This window comes from Abramis brama (assembly GCF_963993115.1).
Source record: "Abramis brama genome assembly, chromosome: 22".
Taxonomy (NCBI): domain Eukaryota; kingdom Metazoa; phylum Chordata; class Actinopteri; order Cypriniformes; family Leuciscidae; genus Abramis; species Abramis brama.
In genome coordinates, this window is record NC_139984.1 from 17,675,427 (window position 1) to 17,693,825 (window position 18,399).

The window sequence follows — 18,399 nt, forward strand, 5'->3', positions numbered from 1 at the left end:
TTACAGCCCTCCAGTTTTGCAGTATTTCGCAATGCATATGTACTCTCATCTAACAGTTGTCAAATGCATTAGTCTCTTTCATCTTCACTCCCACACTCACTCATTACCATATCCATGTCTTTTCACTTTCCTTCACACTTGCATGATAATTCAACAAGAAAAATCTGTTTCTACGAAGGTGGGATTCAGAGGGCCGAACACCGGAGGGGTATGCTGTATCCAAAGTCTTTATCTTTACGATTTTACATTTCTAGGAGGAAGGCTTCGCTGTCCTCCTGGCATGATGTAGCTTAAATAGACATTGGGTAAAGAATAGGAATTTCTTGCACACTTTCAACCAATGACGAGCACTATAATATATGCGTAGGTACAGGTAATGGACATTTGAACACATGCAATAGGTTTTTTGCACTACGCTCGTGCAAAGAGCTGATGGGAGAGGACCACCCTACCTCTTGAATGATAACTGTACATTATTAACACCTTCAGCAAAATGTAACAAACCTTTAAAATAAACACTGAACGCTTATCACTTTTATTTGACATTACTGTGATTCTCTAAAATGCAAGCACTGTGAACTGTTTTTATTCAAGCTTCGGTATATCAGATTTACATTAACACATGCTTATTGTTCAGTTTAACAGACATCTAAGCTGACAACCGTTTGTAGGATCAACACAAAAGCGGTTTCACATTGATATCTCTTTGCGATTGGTTGTATCAGTGGTGTTCTTCTGTTTGTTTGGCCTGTAGTATTCCTTGTTCTTGGGATTGGTCTCTTCTGATAGGCTGTTTGGAGTCCAGTTGTCCTCAGTGTTACAGGAAAGCTCATTACTGTATCAGTGAAGCATGGAATAGCCATTAAATGAACTGCTTTTAATTAACTTGCAAATGTCAACATTGTAATATACTTCTGAGAAATTGAAGGGAACTCGCCTGGGCTGTGTGTCTGCAGTCGAGGTGCTGTCCTCATAGAGCTTCAGCATGATCTCTGTGCGATCATCTTTCAGCTCTTTAGGCTCCTTCAGCCTGTTAGAGATCAAATTAGATAAAAAATTAAAATCCATAATTATTATACATGGGTATGAGTGAATGATAATGTAAGTTATGAATGGTGAGCTTGCCAAGTGTCAGATTGCAGGTAAAAATTAGCCTTGGTGTGTAAATTAAATTGTCAGTTGTTTGATAACTTTTTTTTAGGCATAGCAAAATTTACATTGTTACAAAATTTAAAAAAAGTTGTTCTACTGAACTTTATATTCATCAAACAATCCTGAAAAAAGGTTACTTGAGTAGCAAATCCGCATATTAGAATGATTTTTAAAGAAGACTGGAGTAATGGAGTATTCAGCTTTTAAAATAGAAAACAACTATTTTAAATTGTAATGATATTTCACATAAATACTGTATTGTGAGCATGAGACTTCTTTCAAAAATGTAGAAAATAAAGTAATATGTGTATATTACTCTATAAGCCATGTGAATGATACATCAAGCTCTTTGTACCTGGGCTCCAGACGCTCTTTCACTTTCGCTATGGAGCGAATGTAAGGGCCTATTTGTCTGGAGATAGTGGTCAAATAAGAGGTCTCCTGTTTTAACTGAAGCAGGTCATGAAGTTGTGCTAAAAAATGAACAATAAACAAGAATCACTAAATACTTAAACTCAGTAGTGAGAAGATTTAAGTGAGAAAATCGAATGAATTCACTTACCTTCATAAATCTCCTGTTCATTTGCCACCCTCTGTAACGTCTCCTCCCAGATCTAAGAACAAAATCGATGGTATAATGAGCCCTCCTCTTTTTCGCCTCCTCCTAATGCCAGTCTTAAACTATTACCATCTCACCTCCTCGAAAATGGCCCGCATGAGCTCCACTGAGGAGTACTCTATAGATATCTGTCCGTTCACCTGTACAGAACGCTCTAAAATCTCACTCATGGTGTCGGGTTTGGTGAGGGAATGGTGCTTGGTCAGGTCTCTGTGAATCTCCTGCACCTGGTCTTTGAGCTTCTGGATTTGGGTCTGTAAAGTCTGGTCCAACACACATGGAGAATCTGTCAGTTGCAGTACAATATTTTTTTTACTTTATTGGAACGGTACAAAACTTGGTAAAGGTTTAGGCACTTGCTATGTGAACACAAAAAAAAAATCATGAACATGATTCAAAAAGGTTAAATGGTCCTGTAAAAAATAGTCACACTTGTACTCCTCGTGGTTAAAAATGACCGCATTGGAAATAAATGGGAGACGAATTTTATCTAGTGAAAACTTGGTACTGCAGCCAAACAAAATCTTACTGAAAGCTAATTTTTTGAGATATCAAGCTCAAATTTGGAACACAACTTTTTTAGATTTATGGCTTTAATTTTCTTGCAGTTTTAGAGTAAAACATGATTTTGAAAATGTATATTTCAAATGTAAATAATATTTCTGTGTATTTTTCATAACAATTTATGGAATAAAAAGACTGTCAAAAATAATACGTGCATAAATCCAAACCGTACGTGCGTAATTCTAAAACCTGTAAAAAATTACGACTGGTTTAATTTACACACACAAAATACAGTTTTACGATTGCTGGGTTACGAGTACGAAGTCTTGTTTACGAGTACGAATCAGGACGCGACAATCTACTGTCAAAATTATGTCATCGTGAAAGATCACACGAGTGAAAGATACATCGATTGCACACAGTGCGCGCGCGTGCCTCCTGTTCCTGTCTTTCACCTAAAGGGACGTGTTATGTGAGCAGGCTTTTCGCGCCGCTGCAAAATGGCTGCAAAATACACGTAAAATTCTGTTAAAACCAAATAAATTTTTATTTCAGCAATAATCTGCCAAGTGTCGTTTTTGAAAAGCGATCAAACTTAAGTCTGTTTAAGTTGGAAATTTAATTTTCAGGTCTATGCTCAAAAAGTGAATAAATGGATTATAAATACAGTGTAAATATAATTTAGTATTAAAAAAAATCCCCTAAAAATACAAAATATTAAATAAAACCATCAAACTAAAATATAGTACATACATTTTACACACTGCACCTTTAATTGGCAAAAAATAAAAACAATTCGGCCATTTTTGACCGACACGCGAGGGTTGGGATTTGGTTACCATTCATTTTACTTTGTTGTTGCTTTTCTTTTGCAACGACACAATAAATGTAATTAGCCAGGAAAATGTCTGAAAGTAAAATATAATGGCCAGGAGCACATGAGAAACGCTCACCCTGTAGCTGTTCTCATAGTTGCAGCAGTGGTTCATAAAGGGCGTCTCTCCACCCTCCGCCAGCAGAACTTTGGTGCTGATGTAACGGTGTGAGGTCGGCCTGCGCACCACCGAGGAGCACAGTGACATGTCACTAATGGCTGGAGAGTGACATTGCACTGACAGGGATGATTGCATCCTAAATAAAAAAATATTAATTTTGTTACTTTTTTAAGTAACTTTTTTAAAGTTTTAGTAGCACCTACTACCAAGACTCACAGTCCACTGGCGTTTCCCAGACCTAAAGCCACACTCCCTGTAGTGGACAGTGAACGCCGATGTCCCAACAGCAAGAGAGGCTCCAGGCAGCGCGCAAACTCAGAGCGATACTCTGTGTTTATCTGCGTGGATGGATAACAGCAGATATAACTTATGCACTGACTTATTTAACATACTTGCATTTAGTAAACTAACCTTACTGCTTTGAGCTGGTCTCAGTCTGTGTGGTAGTTTTACAATCTTCTTTAGTCTCTCCATTAATTGCTGTGTGAGTTCAAATCAATCAATCAATCAATCAATCTCAGTTGCATGCCTTGAAATAATTTTCTTTTTATGATTAAATGAAAATAAAAAAATCATTTGTTTTTACTCACATATCCCATGTCCAAAAACTCAAACTTATTTGCTGAGCTTAGAAAGGCAGAACATGTAACAAGATGAACCTGGAGAGAAGTTAAAAGAAACATGTTTGAAAGCAAGCAGGAATATTTGAAAAGCTAAGATGAATGGAGATGGAGAAGTAAACACACTTACCTGGAGAGTTGGGAGGAGTGCTGCAAGATGTGATAACTGCTCTTTAAAGGCTTTCTCCTTTTCCTCATGCTGGCTAGAAAATAAACACACAAAAGAAGATTAATAACAAGTGTTCCTTTATCAGGATCTTTGGTTCTCCTTCACCTTAATCCCTTTCTGCAAGATTATATATACACATGTAAGTGATGCAGAATATACAGTAGTGGCCAAAAGTGATGTTCGGAGGGGTTTGGTTTGTGAATTTTGTGAATATTTTATATTTGTTAAATATTTTAAGGTATTTATCAGACAAAATTATTTGGCAAAAGAAAAAAAAAAGAGGCAAACTCCAGCTACAGGTTTGATTTTACTATGCAAAGAATGCATAGGAAAAAGCATTCATTGACTACATCATTATCAGTAATAATAATAATTTCTTTATCTAGATGGCTAAAAAATTATGTCTGCACAATTTGGCATGTTTCATTGCATTATCACAAATAAAACAATTGACTTCAAGCACAACTATTCAATTTGCTTACAGAATATTTAACACATTTTTTATAATATTTCAATGGCCGGACATCACTTTTGGACAATACTGTATGTCTTAGTTTTGGTTGCACTTTATTTTACAGTACATGCGCTTACGTGTACTTACAGTGTACTTGCCTAAGTACTGGTTAATATAAGTTAACTACATAGTTTAAAGTTAGGTTTAAGGATAGGTTTAGGGTTAGTACCAAGTTATTACCCAGTTATTGTAATTACTATAATAAGTACATGGTATGTACATGGGAAACAGGACTGTAAAATAAAGTGCTAAATTTTTTATTTATTTACATATATATATATATATATATATATATATATATATATGTATGTATATATGTATGTATGTATTTACCTTTGTGCTGCTTTGAGTAGGATCTTTTTTCTCTCTGCTAGTTTTTCCTGAGCAAAAAATAATAAAAAAATATAAAAAAAATAAATAAATGTGCAAATCAGCAATTTTATTATTAATCATTCCAAATGAATTTTACATCTCAAATCAAAACCATAAAAGTGTAGCAGATTAACTGAGTATTTGTGCATGGCACCTGCATATTATTGAACAAAGTGCAGATGGCGCTCTCCTCTTCATCCACATTGGTTCTGACCTCTCCAATCATGGCTTTGAGCAGAATAATTGCTTCCCGAGCTGAAGTCTGAAGCTCCTTCACAGCCTGAGGAGAGTGAAATGACTTCAATAGGAGCTCCACAGCTCCACACAATACAGACACAGATGAAAGTACATATTACTGCAGAAAAAAGGATGGGAGAGAAACTCACTAAGACGGCTTGGTCCAGTTTTTTACAGCCTTGTAAATATGCTGTCTCAATATCAATGCAGTGTGCTCTGTTCTCCCTATGGAATAAGACTAACCCACATTATTTTGAAATCATATGGGTCATATGCTAATTACATACTCAGTTAAGTTTAGAACTCACACTTGCATGTCTCTGAAGCAGTTGATGCAGAGCATGGACTTTTTCTCTGTAGAAAACATGATGTAGAGTTCCTCATGGAGGGCTGCAAATAGATAACATGCACAAATCCCAAAGCTTTAGCATTAAAGAGTTCTTGACAAAAGAAATGTCATTAATTTAAGTACTTTGAACTAATTCAAAATAGAGCTTCACACACACCACATTTTTTGTGGGCTTCTTTGGTGCGCTTTGCCAAGGAGACAATCTCGTGGCAGGAAAACATCTTGGCCTTATGGGTGGTTTCCCTGCAGTCTCGACACAGTGGTTGGCAACAAGTGTTGCAATAATACATTGCATCCACATCCTGGGGTTTGTGACAGAAGAATTAAATACTTAAACAAACAAAACACTCATCTGTAAAAAAAAAATATATCATCTGTAATATTTGAGTTTGGTAGCACTTTATTTGGCTGCACTTTTGGTTGTACTTGGTTGTACTTACAGTGTACTAACTTACGCATGAAGATACTGAGTAATGTGAGGTAACAATAAGGGATGGGGTTAGGTTTAGGGGTAGGTTCAGGGTTAGTGCCTAGTTATTACCCAGTTATAGTCATTACTACAATAAGTACATATGTAAGTACATATACATATGTGTATAAATATGTGCTACCCTTTATTTTACAGTCCTGTTCCCCATGTACATACTACAGTATGTACTTACACAACTAGGTACTAACCCTGGCCTGAACCTACCCCTAAACCTAACCTTAACCCACCTTATATTAACCAGTACTTTCTTCGGTAAGTACACTGTAAGTACACGTAAGTACACATACTGTTAAATAAAGTGCAACCCAGAGTTGAATGCGGCAAACACTGCTACTGAATCAACAGCACGATCAGCTGAGTCAAATTCCCAATGAGTGACTTTTTAGTGAATAAAAAATATAAAGTGCAACTGCTGTAGTCCGGTTCTCGAACAAATTACTCTAATATCTTTTTAGTAAATCAAACTCATTAATATATATATATATATATATATTTTTTTTTTTAAGAAAATGACAGATCGTTTCGATAGATAAGACCCTATTGCTCAGCTAAGATTGTGCAGAGCCCTTTGAGGCACTTCAAAGCCCTTTGAAACTACATTGATTTGGACTTCAACAATTTGGTTACCCTTGAAGTCCATTGTGTGGAGAAAAATCCTGAAATGTTTTCCTCAAAAAACTTAATTTCTTTTCCACTGAAGAAAGAAAGACATGGACATCTTGGATGGCATTGGGGTGAGTAAATTATCAGGACATTTTCATTTTGAGGTGAACTAACCCTTTAACACAAGAAGAATGAACCTTATTGGTTCTCACACGTTAAGCAAACATGCCTGTTTACCACAACTAATGTGCGAGTTGATGAATGTTTATGTGAATAAAATATCTGTCACTATTTGTGTTACATCGTGACTTTAAGGATGGGGAACCAATAAATTATTCTTTAAGTGCACGTTACAGTATTGTGATAACAAGACCTGTTTCTTGCACTCCAAATCACAGTTAGCACACTGCACGGTTTCCTCACTGTCTGCTGAACTGTCCAACAAGAACTTCAGGAGTCGATCCTCTGGAGGAAGTGCATTTATTCCTTTCACAACTGACTGATGTCTACAAAAGAAACAGACAGTTTTGTGTGTCTGTGCAGAACTTTTGACCCATTGATAATGTCTTAGTCATACATCTGGCACTGATGTGTTTATCCCTCCTTCATAGCAACAACGACACAAATAGCTCTCTTCTGAATTCTGAGATAGCGATTCATAAACCCCCATAGAGACGGAAATAGACACAAACAGAAAGGGACTCAATCAACTCTACAAATAAAATAAAAAATACTAATTAGGTTAACAGTTCAAAGATCCCCTGTTAATTCACTTTTATGAGAAGATTTTACAGTGTATTTGACAAAATGTTTTAAACAACAATATTATCCTATATAATAACATTAACACGGTCCTTTGCATTGCTGATGCATAAAAATGCATGCGATCACAATGACAATGTAACACTCAAAATGCTGAGACATTTGACAAATTAACACTGAATCAGATTAAAACAAATTCATACTTACTCTAACATGCTTCTTTATAAAGAACACCAACCTTTTTCTATTTTTTTATAGATTCCCTCCATAAGTGCAAGATCTACAGTGTGCTTAAACTGCTGCTAGACTTACTATATGGCAGCAGAAGGGTGAGCGCACAGGCATTTCAGCCATCTCTAATTGTAGCCAGCCCAGGACCCGTGTATCCAATGTCAAGTGTCAGATAGTGTTATGTTTATTGTTTGATGCCACAGTGGCCTTGGCGGAATGTGCCCAGAGACCAGTTGCAGCTGTTAACAGGTAATCCCTCCTACAGATGCCCCTGGCACCATAGAGCTGGCCAAACAATGTTCAAGAGGAAACATTCCTCATTCAAATCTATAAATACAATCTTTTTCAAATGCATACATGTCATAGGCTTTATCTTTGCGTTTAAATCTGTTCTAACACTGTGGGCCCTTTCCACCCCATTGCAATAATTTATATAGTGTGTGAATTGTCAGAATAAGGTGATCAATGATTAAATGAAGTAAATTCTTACCCACAGAGAGGGCAAGTCAGTCGGCTGTCCACAGTCCTTCCGCGCAGGCAGCTGGCACAGAAAGTGTGATAACAGTCCAGTAGACATGGATGCTCATACTGTTCTTGGCACAAGTGGCACACCAGAGGATGGCAGTTGGCACTGTCCGGGTCATAGAGATTATCCAGAGGGGAAAAGATCTCTCCAGACATCTGAAAATATAATAAAGACCTTCAGATATTCTGATATACTATATGCTACAGGAGCACATTTACACATTGCACATTTATAGCCTATCTATAGTACATATTACTCTGAGTATGCTTAGTATCCTTGGGCTGTCATTGATTCAGAATATACAGTGAAAAAGTTGAGATCCAAGTTCAATATTTATTATTATAGAAGATAGCTCCAAAACAGAAACATGCCTTTGAATAGGCTGCGAAGAAACATAAAGTGACATGAATGAATGCATATTGAAATATATACACATTTAATTGCATTCACCTATAAAGAATATGTATGTACCTTGTCCTGTCCGAGTGCTTCTGCTGGGTGGAGTGACAGAGAATGCCGTGTGAAGGTTCTGTGAGGGTTCCTAAATGCAGGATATGGCTTCAAAAACAAACAATGACTTCACACTCCTCTATCTGTTGTATGACGAACTGATATGTTGGGGCCAGAATACTCAGACCTTGATTACACAACACAAACCAGATGCCATTTGTCTGTCAAAAGCAGAGGTATCTAAAATTAAAGCTGCAGTCCGTAGTTTTTCCTCTTTGTCTCCATCTCTGTTTGAAATTTGCAATTGCAGTTATTCGCGGAATTATCAACTTTACGTGGGTTGTGCCTCGGCACAGCATCCATTTCATTTGTGTCCATTTCTTTTACACAAATAAAACCACAACACAGAAGCAATGGAGCATATCGATTCTCGACTCTCATTTTCACTGCAAGACGAAGAAGTTTGTTTCTAGCATAGACAGTAAAAGAAATGGACACAGCGACCCCATAGACTTCAACGGAGACAAGTGAAGTCACTTAGAAGTATTCACTTCCTGATGGCTGAGCATACTGCGCAGACTCAAACTGAGCTTGATGACGTAGATGTGACGTGAGCAACCTGTCTGACAGTTGTAAGACTTCTAGTAGCTGTGCCAAGAGAAATCTGAATCATTCCCTTCTGAATCTTGCCGAGACGGAGAGCGTGAGTAGGAGCTGTCCATGAGCTTGGAGCAGGAGCAACTTTATGACTCTCTAGGGGTTTCTCCCTTGACTTTATCGGACTTTATGCCTCCACGTCCCCCCGATTGACTGCGAGCTTCTCCTCTTGTCTACAGTATATGGTAATTTCTCTACTGTGCGACAGAGAGTTGCGTGGTTATGACGCAATCGTTGGCCTATTTTTACAAAAACGGAATCAATGGAATGCTAACAGCAGGTGATGGCTTGTTAGCCAATGGATGCCCTCATAGAAGGTACGCTTTCCGGGTGCTGGATTACCCCCTTGGTTTCAAGAGGGTTTGGTGTCTCGTGTCGCAAATCCATTGACGCTGGTAGTGACGATACTCTCTGACTACTTTAAACTACTTTAAACTTCTTAAGTTTAAAGCTTCCAGCTCCCAAGCAACTCCATATCAAACAAACTAGAGTACCCTAGCAACCGTTTTGCAAGACCTATATCTCTGTATCAGAACATTGTATAGAGATGAGGGTTGGCTCTTTTGACTCATGCTAGCAAACAGCACTTCAAACATACCTATACATGCTAGCAGTGAATAGCTACATGCTAATAGTGATTTATTTAAGTGCTAAATCATGCCAAGATCATGCTAAAAATAACTCTATAAAAACTCCAAGTAACCATCTGTGACAACTACCAACCACCTAGTAACACCATAGCAACCACCCTGAACACCCTAGCAACCGCCTAGAAACGGCCAAGCAATCACCCAGAATACCCTAGCAACCACCTAGCAACACCATAGCAACCACCCAGAACATCATAGCAACTGCCTAGCAACCATCCAGAACACCCTAGCAACCACCCAAAATACCATAGCAACCGCTTAGTAACACAATAGCAACCACACAGAACACCCTAGCAACCACCAAAAATACCTAAGCAACCGCCTAGAAACACCATAGCAACCACCCAGAACACCCTAGCAACCGCCTAGAAACACCCTAGCAACCACCCAGAATACCCTAGCAACCACCCAGAACACCCTAAGAAACCAACCAGAATACCCTAGCAACCGCTTAGCAACAGCATAGCAACCACCCAGAACACCCTAGCAACCATCCAAAATACCTTAGTAACCGCCTAGCAACACCATAGCAACCACCCAGAACACCCTAGCAACCACCCAGAATACCCTAGCAACCGTCTAGCAACAGCATAGCAACCACCCAGAACACCCTAGCAACCGTCTAGCAACACCCTAGCAACCACCCAGAATACCCTAGCAACCGCCTAGCAACCACCTAGAACACCATAGCAACCACCAAAAATACCTTAGCAACCGCCTAGCAACCGCCCAGAACACCATAGCAACCATCCAGAATACCATAGCAACCACCTAGCAACCACCCAGAACACCCTAGCAACCGCCTAGCAACCACCCAGAATACCCTAGCAACACCATAGCAACCACCAAGAACGCCCTAGCAACTGCCTAGCAACCACCCAGAATACCCTAGCAACCACCTAGCAACCACCCAGGACACTTTAACTCCAAACTACTTTAAACTTTAAACTAATTTAAACTTCAAACTAATTTAAACTTTAAACTAATTTAAACTTCAAACTACTTTAAACTTCTTCAAACTTTCTGGTCCAAACTTTCTCAAGCCAACTTAAAGTCTGTCTCGACAAACTTTTTAATCTAGATTCTTCTGAGTCTTTCGTTCTTCTGTCACGTGATGAATGAATGACTCGAACCCGAAGTCGATAGACTCAAAACATGAACTAATCAATTCTGTATCCGGTACAGACTGCAAAGCTCAGTTTATGAGGATGTCACGGGGTGAACGAACGGCTTCGGGAGGTGAGGTAAACTAACAGACTGCATAGCCTGAAGACCAAGATCAATGAATTAATCGATTCTGTTTCTCATAATTTGGCCTTTTCCTTGCATTGCAATTTTTTTTCTTATTCTAAATGCGATCAGCATTTAATGTGTTTGGGGAATTTGGCTAACATGTAACATTTTAAATACATTCTGATGAAATGAATGAAATGACTCGAAAAAAGATTCGTTCATTTTGATGAACGAGATTCAAAGATCCGAGCTAGTAAAATGATCCGAACTTCCCACTACTACACGAAATAAGGATGCATTACCTGGACAAAATGATCTCGTCGTGGCCACAACTTATTATCACGTTCCCACAAGTTAATGTGTCATGGCCACGACAAAACTAAGTGAACCGAACATGTCCCCTCCCGATGACCGTACACTGTAAAAAGTGAATAGTTGGATCAACTTAAAAAAATTACTTCAATTGGTAACACCTAAAGAAATTAAGTTTTCTCAACTTAAATTATCACGTTTTATCATGAAAAACGTGATAATTTAAGTTGAGAAAACTTAATTTCTTTAGGTGTTACCAATTGAAGTAATTTTTTTAAGTTGATCCAACTATTCACTTTTTACAGTGTACAAAGCAACTCATAATGCAAGACTTACTTTCTAGATCATTTTTATACTGTTGAGCTAATAAAATAAACAACTTTAAAAATGTCTATTAATTTGTCCATTTAAAAGTGATTTATTTATATACATTTTTATGTTTGAATTATTAAATTGATAAATTGATTCTTCATTTTATTTTTAAGTGGCACTCCTGGTCCTCCATATTGACCCACTAAGCAAAATGATGTCCAAAACACGTCTTTTCAACGTCTTTGTCACAAAAGTCGGACGTTGAAAAGACATCCACTGAGGAGCCAGAATGAAAGTTTTTATGACGTCTTTTTTTGACGTGTTCTGCACGTCCGATATCTAGACGTTCATCGAACCTTCGTACAAGTTTAAAACTAGTTCAGATGTGGCCATTGTGGACATATTTTCAGCATCATTTATGGTCTCATTTAGACATAATTACTTTGACTATTGCTGTCAGATGATCTTAGTGAGGTTTAGATGTTGATATTTGTTTAATTTGAAGTGTCACCATTGTGGTGATCAGTGTTTGCTTTAGTTGGGCTCTTGGTCCCCGTTACTTTTATTTGACTGCTTTAACTGTGTGTAAAACACAATTGTTGTGGCAGAGAAAGCCAATAATAAGTAAGATCAGCTGTTTTCAGCTTATTGATGATCATGAAATCATCACAAAACAAGCATCTAATGTTGTCAGATGCTTTGGCATTCATAACCACCAACCTTGTGGGACTGCAATATTGGTGCCTAAAGCATTAAAATGATCACTTATTTGAAGGTGTATAAAAAACATGTGCACATGATGTTTTGAGCAAGTGTGTCACGTAGTCACACACAGACATCAAGATTTTGGATATGAATCACAACAACGGTGACAATCAAAACAAAAAAGCTTGGGAATTAAGGATAAGTTTTGTACTATGAAAGCTACCCATCATGCATTGCAGCATGAAGCTTTTTTTTTTTTTTTTTAATTGTCACCATTGTTGTGAATCATATGCAAAATCTTGATGTCTGTGTGTGACTATATGATACATTTGCTCAAAACATCATGTGCACATGCTTTTTATACACCTTTAAATAAGTGATCATTTTAATGCTTTTGGCACCAATAATGCAGTTCCACAAGGTTGGTGGTTATGAACGCCAAATATAAACACAAAACTTTAAACACAATATTAGATGCCCATTTTGTGATGATTATGTCATCATCAACATTGCGCTGATAACACCTCACACTTTTTCTAGGCTTTCTCTGCCAAAACAATTGTGTTACACAAACACACTGTTACAGCAGCCAAAGAAAAGTTAAAGTAAAAAGAAAGGGGACCAAGAGCCCAACTAAAGCAAACACTGATCGCCACAATGGTGACACTTCAAATTAAACACATATCAACATCTAAACCTCTGTTAATTCTCACTAAGATCATCTGACAGCAATAGTCAAAGTAATTATGTATAAATGAGACCATAAATGATGTTGAAATATGTCCACAATGGCCACATCTGAACTAGTTTTAACCTTGTACGAAGGTTCGATGAACGTCTAGATATCGGACGTGCAGAACACGTCAAAAAAAGACGTCATAAAAACTTTCATTCTGGCTCCTCAGTGGACGTCTTTTCAACGTCCGACTTTTGTGACAAAGACGTTGAAAAGACGTGTTTTGGACATCATTTTGCTTAGTGGGGAGCTGCTCCCCTCAGTTCGTTCACAAAATGTGGGAACTCTTCCTCAATCTCCTGAAACTCTTGTAATGACAGGGTGAAAAGGCCGCAGGTGGTCAGCTCAGAAACTGTGGCCAACTGTCTTCCACCACACAGGAAGCTGATCTCTGCAGAAACACAAAACTTCTTAAAATGGTGAGTATGAGGCTGGTTGTTTAAAACACATTGGAGTTTCACAGCAAAGATTATCTGACTGACCATCTGATCAATACTGCACACAAAACTGGGAAAACATTTTCTTGAACTGGCAAGCTCTGTAATCTAATTTTGAGCATTTTTGAGTGTGAAACTCATGTAATTGACGCTGTTCTCACACTCTCTCACCACACGTCTGTTTTCTCATGCAGTGAAAAACATTGCGGAGTAAAGAGGACACTGACAACATAGCGACATACAAGAGGTTCCTTTTGATATGAAACAAATTGCATTTAAAGCAAAAGTTTAAACACCCGCACTAAGTGTGCATGTTTTGATGTCAAAATGTTCTTGTTCTTAAACATTTCTCAAAAATAGCATATTTTTTAACAATATATACAGTGCCTTGCGAAAGTATTCAGCCCCCTTGAACTTTTCGACCTTTTGCCACATTTCAGGCTTCAAACATAAAGATATAAAACTGTAATTTTTTGTGAAGAATCAACAACAAGTGGGACACAATCATGAAGTGGAACGAAATTTATTGGATATTTCAAACTTTTTTAACAAATAAAAAACTGAAAAATTGGGCGTGCAAAATTATTCAGCCCCCTTAAGTTAATACTTTGTAGTGCCACCTTTTGCGGCGATTACAGCTGTAAGTCGCTTGGGGTATGTCTCTATCAGTTTTGCACATCGAAATACTGAAATTCTTGCCCATTCCTCCTTGCAAAACAGCTTGAGCTCAGTGAGGTTGGATGGAGAGTGTTTGTGAACAGCAGTTTTCAGTTCTTTCCACAGATTCTCGATTGGATTCAGGTCTGGACTTTGACTTGGCCATTCTAACACCTGGATATGTTTATTTGTGAACCATTCCATTGTAGATTTTGCTTTATGTTTTGGATCATTGTCTTGTTGGAAGACAAATCTCCGTCCCAGTCTCAGGTCTTTTGCAGACTCCATCAGGTTTTCTTCCAGAATGGTCTTGTATTTGGCTCCATGATCCATCTTCCCATCAATTTTAACCATCTTCCCTGTCCCTGCTGAAGAAAAGCAGGCCCAAACCATGATGCTGCCACCACCATGTTTGACAGTGGGGATGGTGTGTTCAGGGTGATGAGCTGTGTTGCTTTTACGCCAAACATAACGTTTTGCATTGTTGCCAAAAAGTTCGATTTTGGTTTCATCTGACCAGAGCACCTTCTTTCACATGTTTGGTGTGTCTCCCAGCCCAGGTGGCTTGTGGCAAACTTTAAACGACACTTTTTATGGATATCTTTAAGAAATGGCTTTCTTCTTGCCACTCTTCCATAAAGGCCAGATTTGTGCAGTATACGACTGATTGTTGTCCTATGGACAGAGTCTCCCACCTCAGCTGTAGATCTCTGCAGTTCATCCGGAGTGATCATGGGCCTCTTGGCTGCATCTCTGATCAGTCTTCTCCTTGTATGAGCTGAAAGTTTAGGGACAGCCGGGTCTTGGTAGATATGCAGTGGTCTGATACTCCTTCCATTTCAATATTATCGCTTGCACAGTGCTCCTTGGGATATTTAAAGCTTGGGAAATCTTTCTGTATCCAAATCCGGCTTTAAACTTCTCCACAACAGTATCTCGGACCTGCCTGGTGTGTTCCTTGTTCTTCATGATGCTCTCTGTGCTTTAAACGGACCTCTGAGACTATCACAGAGCAGGTGCATTTATACGGAGACTTGATTACACACAGGTGGATTCTATTTATCATCATTAGTCATTTAGGTAAACATTTGATCATTCAGAGATCCTCACTTAACTTCTGGAGAGAGTTTGCTGCACTGAAAGTAAAGGGGCTAAATAATTTTGCACGCCCAATTTTTCAGTTTTTTATTTGTTAAAAAAGTTTGAAATATCCAATAAATTTCGTTCCACTTCATGATTGTGTCCCACTTGTTGTTGATTCTTCACAAAAAAATACAGTTTTATATCTTTATGTTTGAAGCCTGAAATGTGGCAAAAGGTCGAAAAGGTCAAGGGGGCTGAATACTTTCGCAAGGCACTGTATATATATATATATATATATATATATATATATATATATAGGCTATATATTAATATATATATATAGTATATTATATATATCTATTATGTGTGTGTGTGTATATATATATAAAAATCAGGCAGCTGAAAGTAATTAAATAGTCTCAGGTGCCTGATTTTTTATTTCATTGCAAAATTTTATAACATTTTTGCCCAGTTCTTTATATAAGGTTGGATATTTAAGCATGTCCAACTTTATTCGCATTCATACAGTATCAGCATAATGTATATAGCAGATCTCAACTGCTTGATTGCTTGTATTGTTGCAAAATGTAAACTATATCATCGCCCAGCTCTAATCTGATAAATGTGAGAGGCATGCAGAAATTCAGATATTATAAACATTAACATGATTTTCTGTAAAGCTGCTTTGAAACAATGTGTATTTGAAAAGCGCTAAATTTGACTAGACTAGCACTGCAATGTGGACCAGACTTTATGCCGTTACTCTACATGAGACTACTTCTCAACTGAATCACACAACAGTAAGTTTATCATACATCACCTCCAAAGTGATCTCCATCACACTCAGCTCTTTGTTAATAATTAGCACCAGGCCTATTAATTTGTACTTGTTTGTGTGTGGGTTGTGAAATGCTTAAAAACCGTGAAAGGAAAGTCTCAAAATCCAAATGAATCAAATGAGATTGACTCAGAAAAGACGTCAATGAATGTACGCGTGTCACCTGATCCACAAACGCACATCTTCTTTGTTGCATGTGCAAATTATGATACACTAATACAGAAGAAAACATTTGTATTCACAAAAATGTCTCTATTTGTACAAATTGCTACACATTCATTCAATTTAGAATTTTGCACACGCAAGTTGAAAGGCATTTGGTTGTAGATAGTAAAACATATCTGCAACATTTATCAAGTTCATGGATTATATATAGTGCTTGCACATGTTAAACATTTTGATACTATATTCATCCCATATTCGATTGTAGACGCACCATAAATCCACACTATCTCTAATATGGCATTGTAGCGGTAAAGTGTATCTATCATTCATCATGTTCAGGAACTCACATGCCACAAAATCAAGAGATGTTGAGGAAAACTTTCCAGTGTACGTTAAATTAATTAGATATTAGAATTTGGTAGTGCAACGTTTAATTGGTGCAGAGATGAATGCACATTTGCAACTGCTTTTTATATTCTATAAGTATCATAATTGTTAAATCGTGTTGACTGTTACATAGCGACTAATGAACAGATATTTAGAGGTTTTTTTAAAGTGTAAAGTATAGCTACTGAAAATCAAAATGTGTAAATAAAACTTTGCCTTAGCTCTGTAAAAACTTTACTTGCTTTTTAAATGTGTCCATTATGGTAATCAAAAGTCAACACATACTTGCGGTCTCCATGCCCCTTTGAACATTGGGGCCAAATACAGGAAATGCGTCATGTGACGGGTCCTATGACAAATTTTTATTTTTGGATGAACTGTTCCTTTAAATCAACAGACAAATCGAACACTGCGACGTCACGCTTGCGCAGTCGTGATTCTTCCTTTCGACGAAATTTCTCACTATGGCGCCTGTTGTAAGTTCGATCACACGGACCAAGTTAATAAAATAACTGATGTTTCCATTCATTTCCATGTACACAAATCATACGAAATTGCATATTAATCTCTATCGCTGTCATAAAGTAACTTAAGTAATATCCCAATACGTAAGACAATTGTTCTATTATTGAATGAACCCGGTGACGTGAAGTCACATTCACAGGGAATATTTGTGTTATTCTGATGATAATGACATGCCTGTCGTAGACACAAGACTGAAAGCGCACATTTTGTGCAATTAATTGCAGAGGAAGCAGCAGAGCTCTAAAGGTGGGAAGAAGAAGAAGAAGCAGGTCCTGAAGTTCACGCTGGACTGCACGCATCCCGTTGAAGATGGTATCATGGATGCTGCCAACTTTGTGAGTAGATCAAGTCCTTGTGAAGCCTATTTGTGATTATTACTGTGGAAATGTCAGATTACCACAGGCTGTCTGAGTTTGTCTTTTGTTTGCTTGTGTGTTTACAGGAGCAGTTCCTACAGGAGCGCATCAAAGTCAACGGGAAAGCAGGAAACCTGGGAGGTGGAGTTGTCACCATTGAGAGAAGCAAGAGCAAAATCATAGTTTCTTCTGAGGTGCCCTTCTCCAAAAGGTTTGTCTGTTTTGATACATCTTAAACATATTTGTTTTGCCATTTTTTTATTTATTTTTTAGCTGCACCTTGCATTATTACATATATTCCACTGTATTTATCTACTTTGCAGGTACCTGAAATATCTCACAAAGAAATACCTAAAGAAGAACAATCTCAGAGACTGGTTGCGTGTTGTGGCTAACACCAAAGAAAGCTATGAGCTTCGATACTTCCAGATCAACCAGGATGAGGAAGAAGAGGAGGACGAGGATTAAATTCTTGCTGTTTTTGTTTTTTTACATTTAAATAAATTCATATACAACTACATTTTAAACTGTGACTGGTTAACCAAAATGAAACTGAAGTAGCAGCAGATATTTTCTCCAATATTGTGATATACAATCAAGTGTAAAAGAATATTGAGGTGGAAAAATGTAGGGGTGACATGGTTGTATGCATCAGCTGCCGATTGAATGCCGAGATATGGACGTTGCACTCAAAAGTAGAGGCAGATTAACGTGAGCTTGCAGGGACAAGTTTAAATGGACTAAATGATTGGA

General features: G+C 37.7%; 2 protein-coding genes across 16 annotated transcripts; one reads left to right on the plus strand and one right to left on the minus strand.

Annotated features, from left to right (window-relative positions):
* Positions 1-210: 210 nt before the first annotated feature.
* Positions 211-17,056, minus strand: rnf207b (ring finger protein 207b). 15 transcript variants are annotated; one of them, XM_084099760.1, is made up of 19 exons: positions 17,051-17,056; positions 8,615-8,684; positions 8,108-8,298; positions 6,998-7,130; positions 5,689-5,833; positions 5,491-5,572; positions 5,332-5,407; positions 5,100-5,225; positions 4,907-4,953; positions 4,021-4,093; positions 3,861-3,929; positions 3,682-3,750; positions 3,487-3,608; positions 3,229-3,406; positions 1,849-2,034; positions 1,715-1,766; positions 1,508-1,625; positions 938-1,030; positions 211-835 (listed from the first exon to the last, which is right to left on the minus strand). In XM_084099760.1, the coding sequence occupies exons 3-19, from the start codon at positions 8,296-8,298 to the stop codon at positions 691-693; spliced, it is 1,905 nt and encodes a 634-aa protein (XP_083955886.1). In that variant the 5' UTR covers positions 8,615-8,684; positions 17,051-17,056; the 3' UTR covers positions 211-690. The 15 variants fall into 15 exon arrangements, with proteins under 15 accessions (XP_083955886.1, XP_083955894.1, XP_083955893.1 ...); XM_084099768.1 differs by lacking the exon at positions 17,051-17,056 and having other exon boundaries at positions 5,497-5,572; positions 8,615-8,752; XM_084099767.1 differs by lacking the exon at positions 17,051-17,056 and having other exon boundaries at positions 8,594-8,748.
* An 87-nt stretch (positions 17,057-17,143) lies between these two features.
* LOC311073799 (large ribosomal subunit protein eL22-like) lies at positions 17,144-18,166 on the plus strand. Its single transcript, XM_084099779.1, has 4 exons — positions 17,144-17,241; positions 17,515-17,625; positions 17,733-17,857; positions 17,970-18,166. Exons 1-4 carry the CDS (start codon positions 17,230-17,232, stop codon positions 18,112-18,114), a joined length of 393 nt encoding a protein of 130 aa, XP_083955905.1. The 5' UTR covers positions 17,144-17,229; the 3' UTR covers positions 18,115-18,166.
* Positions 18,167-18,399: the final 233 nt, after the last annotated feature.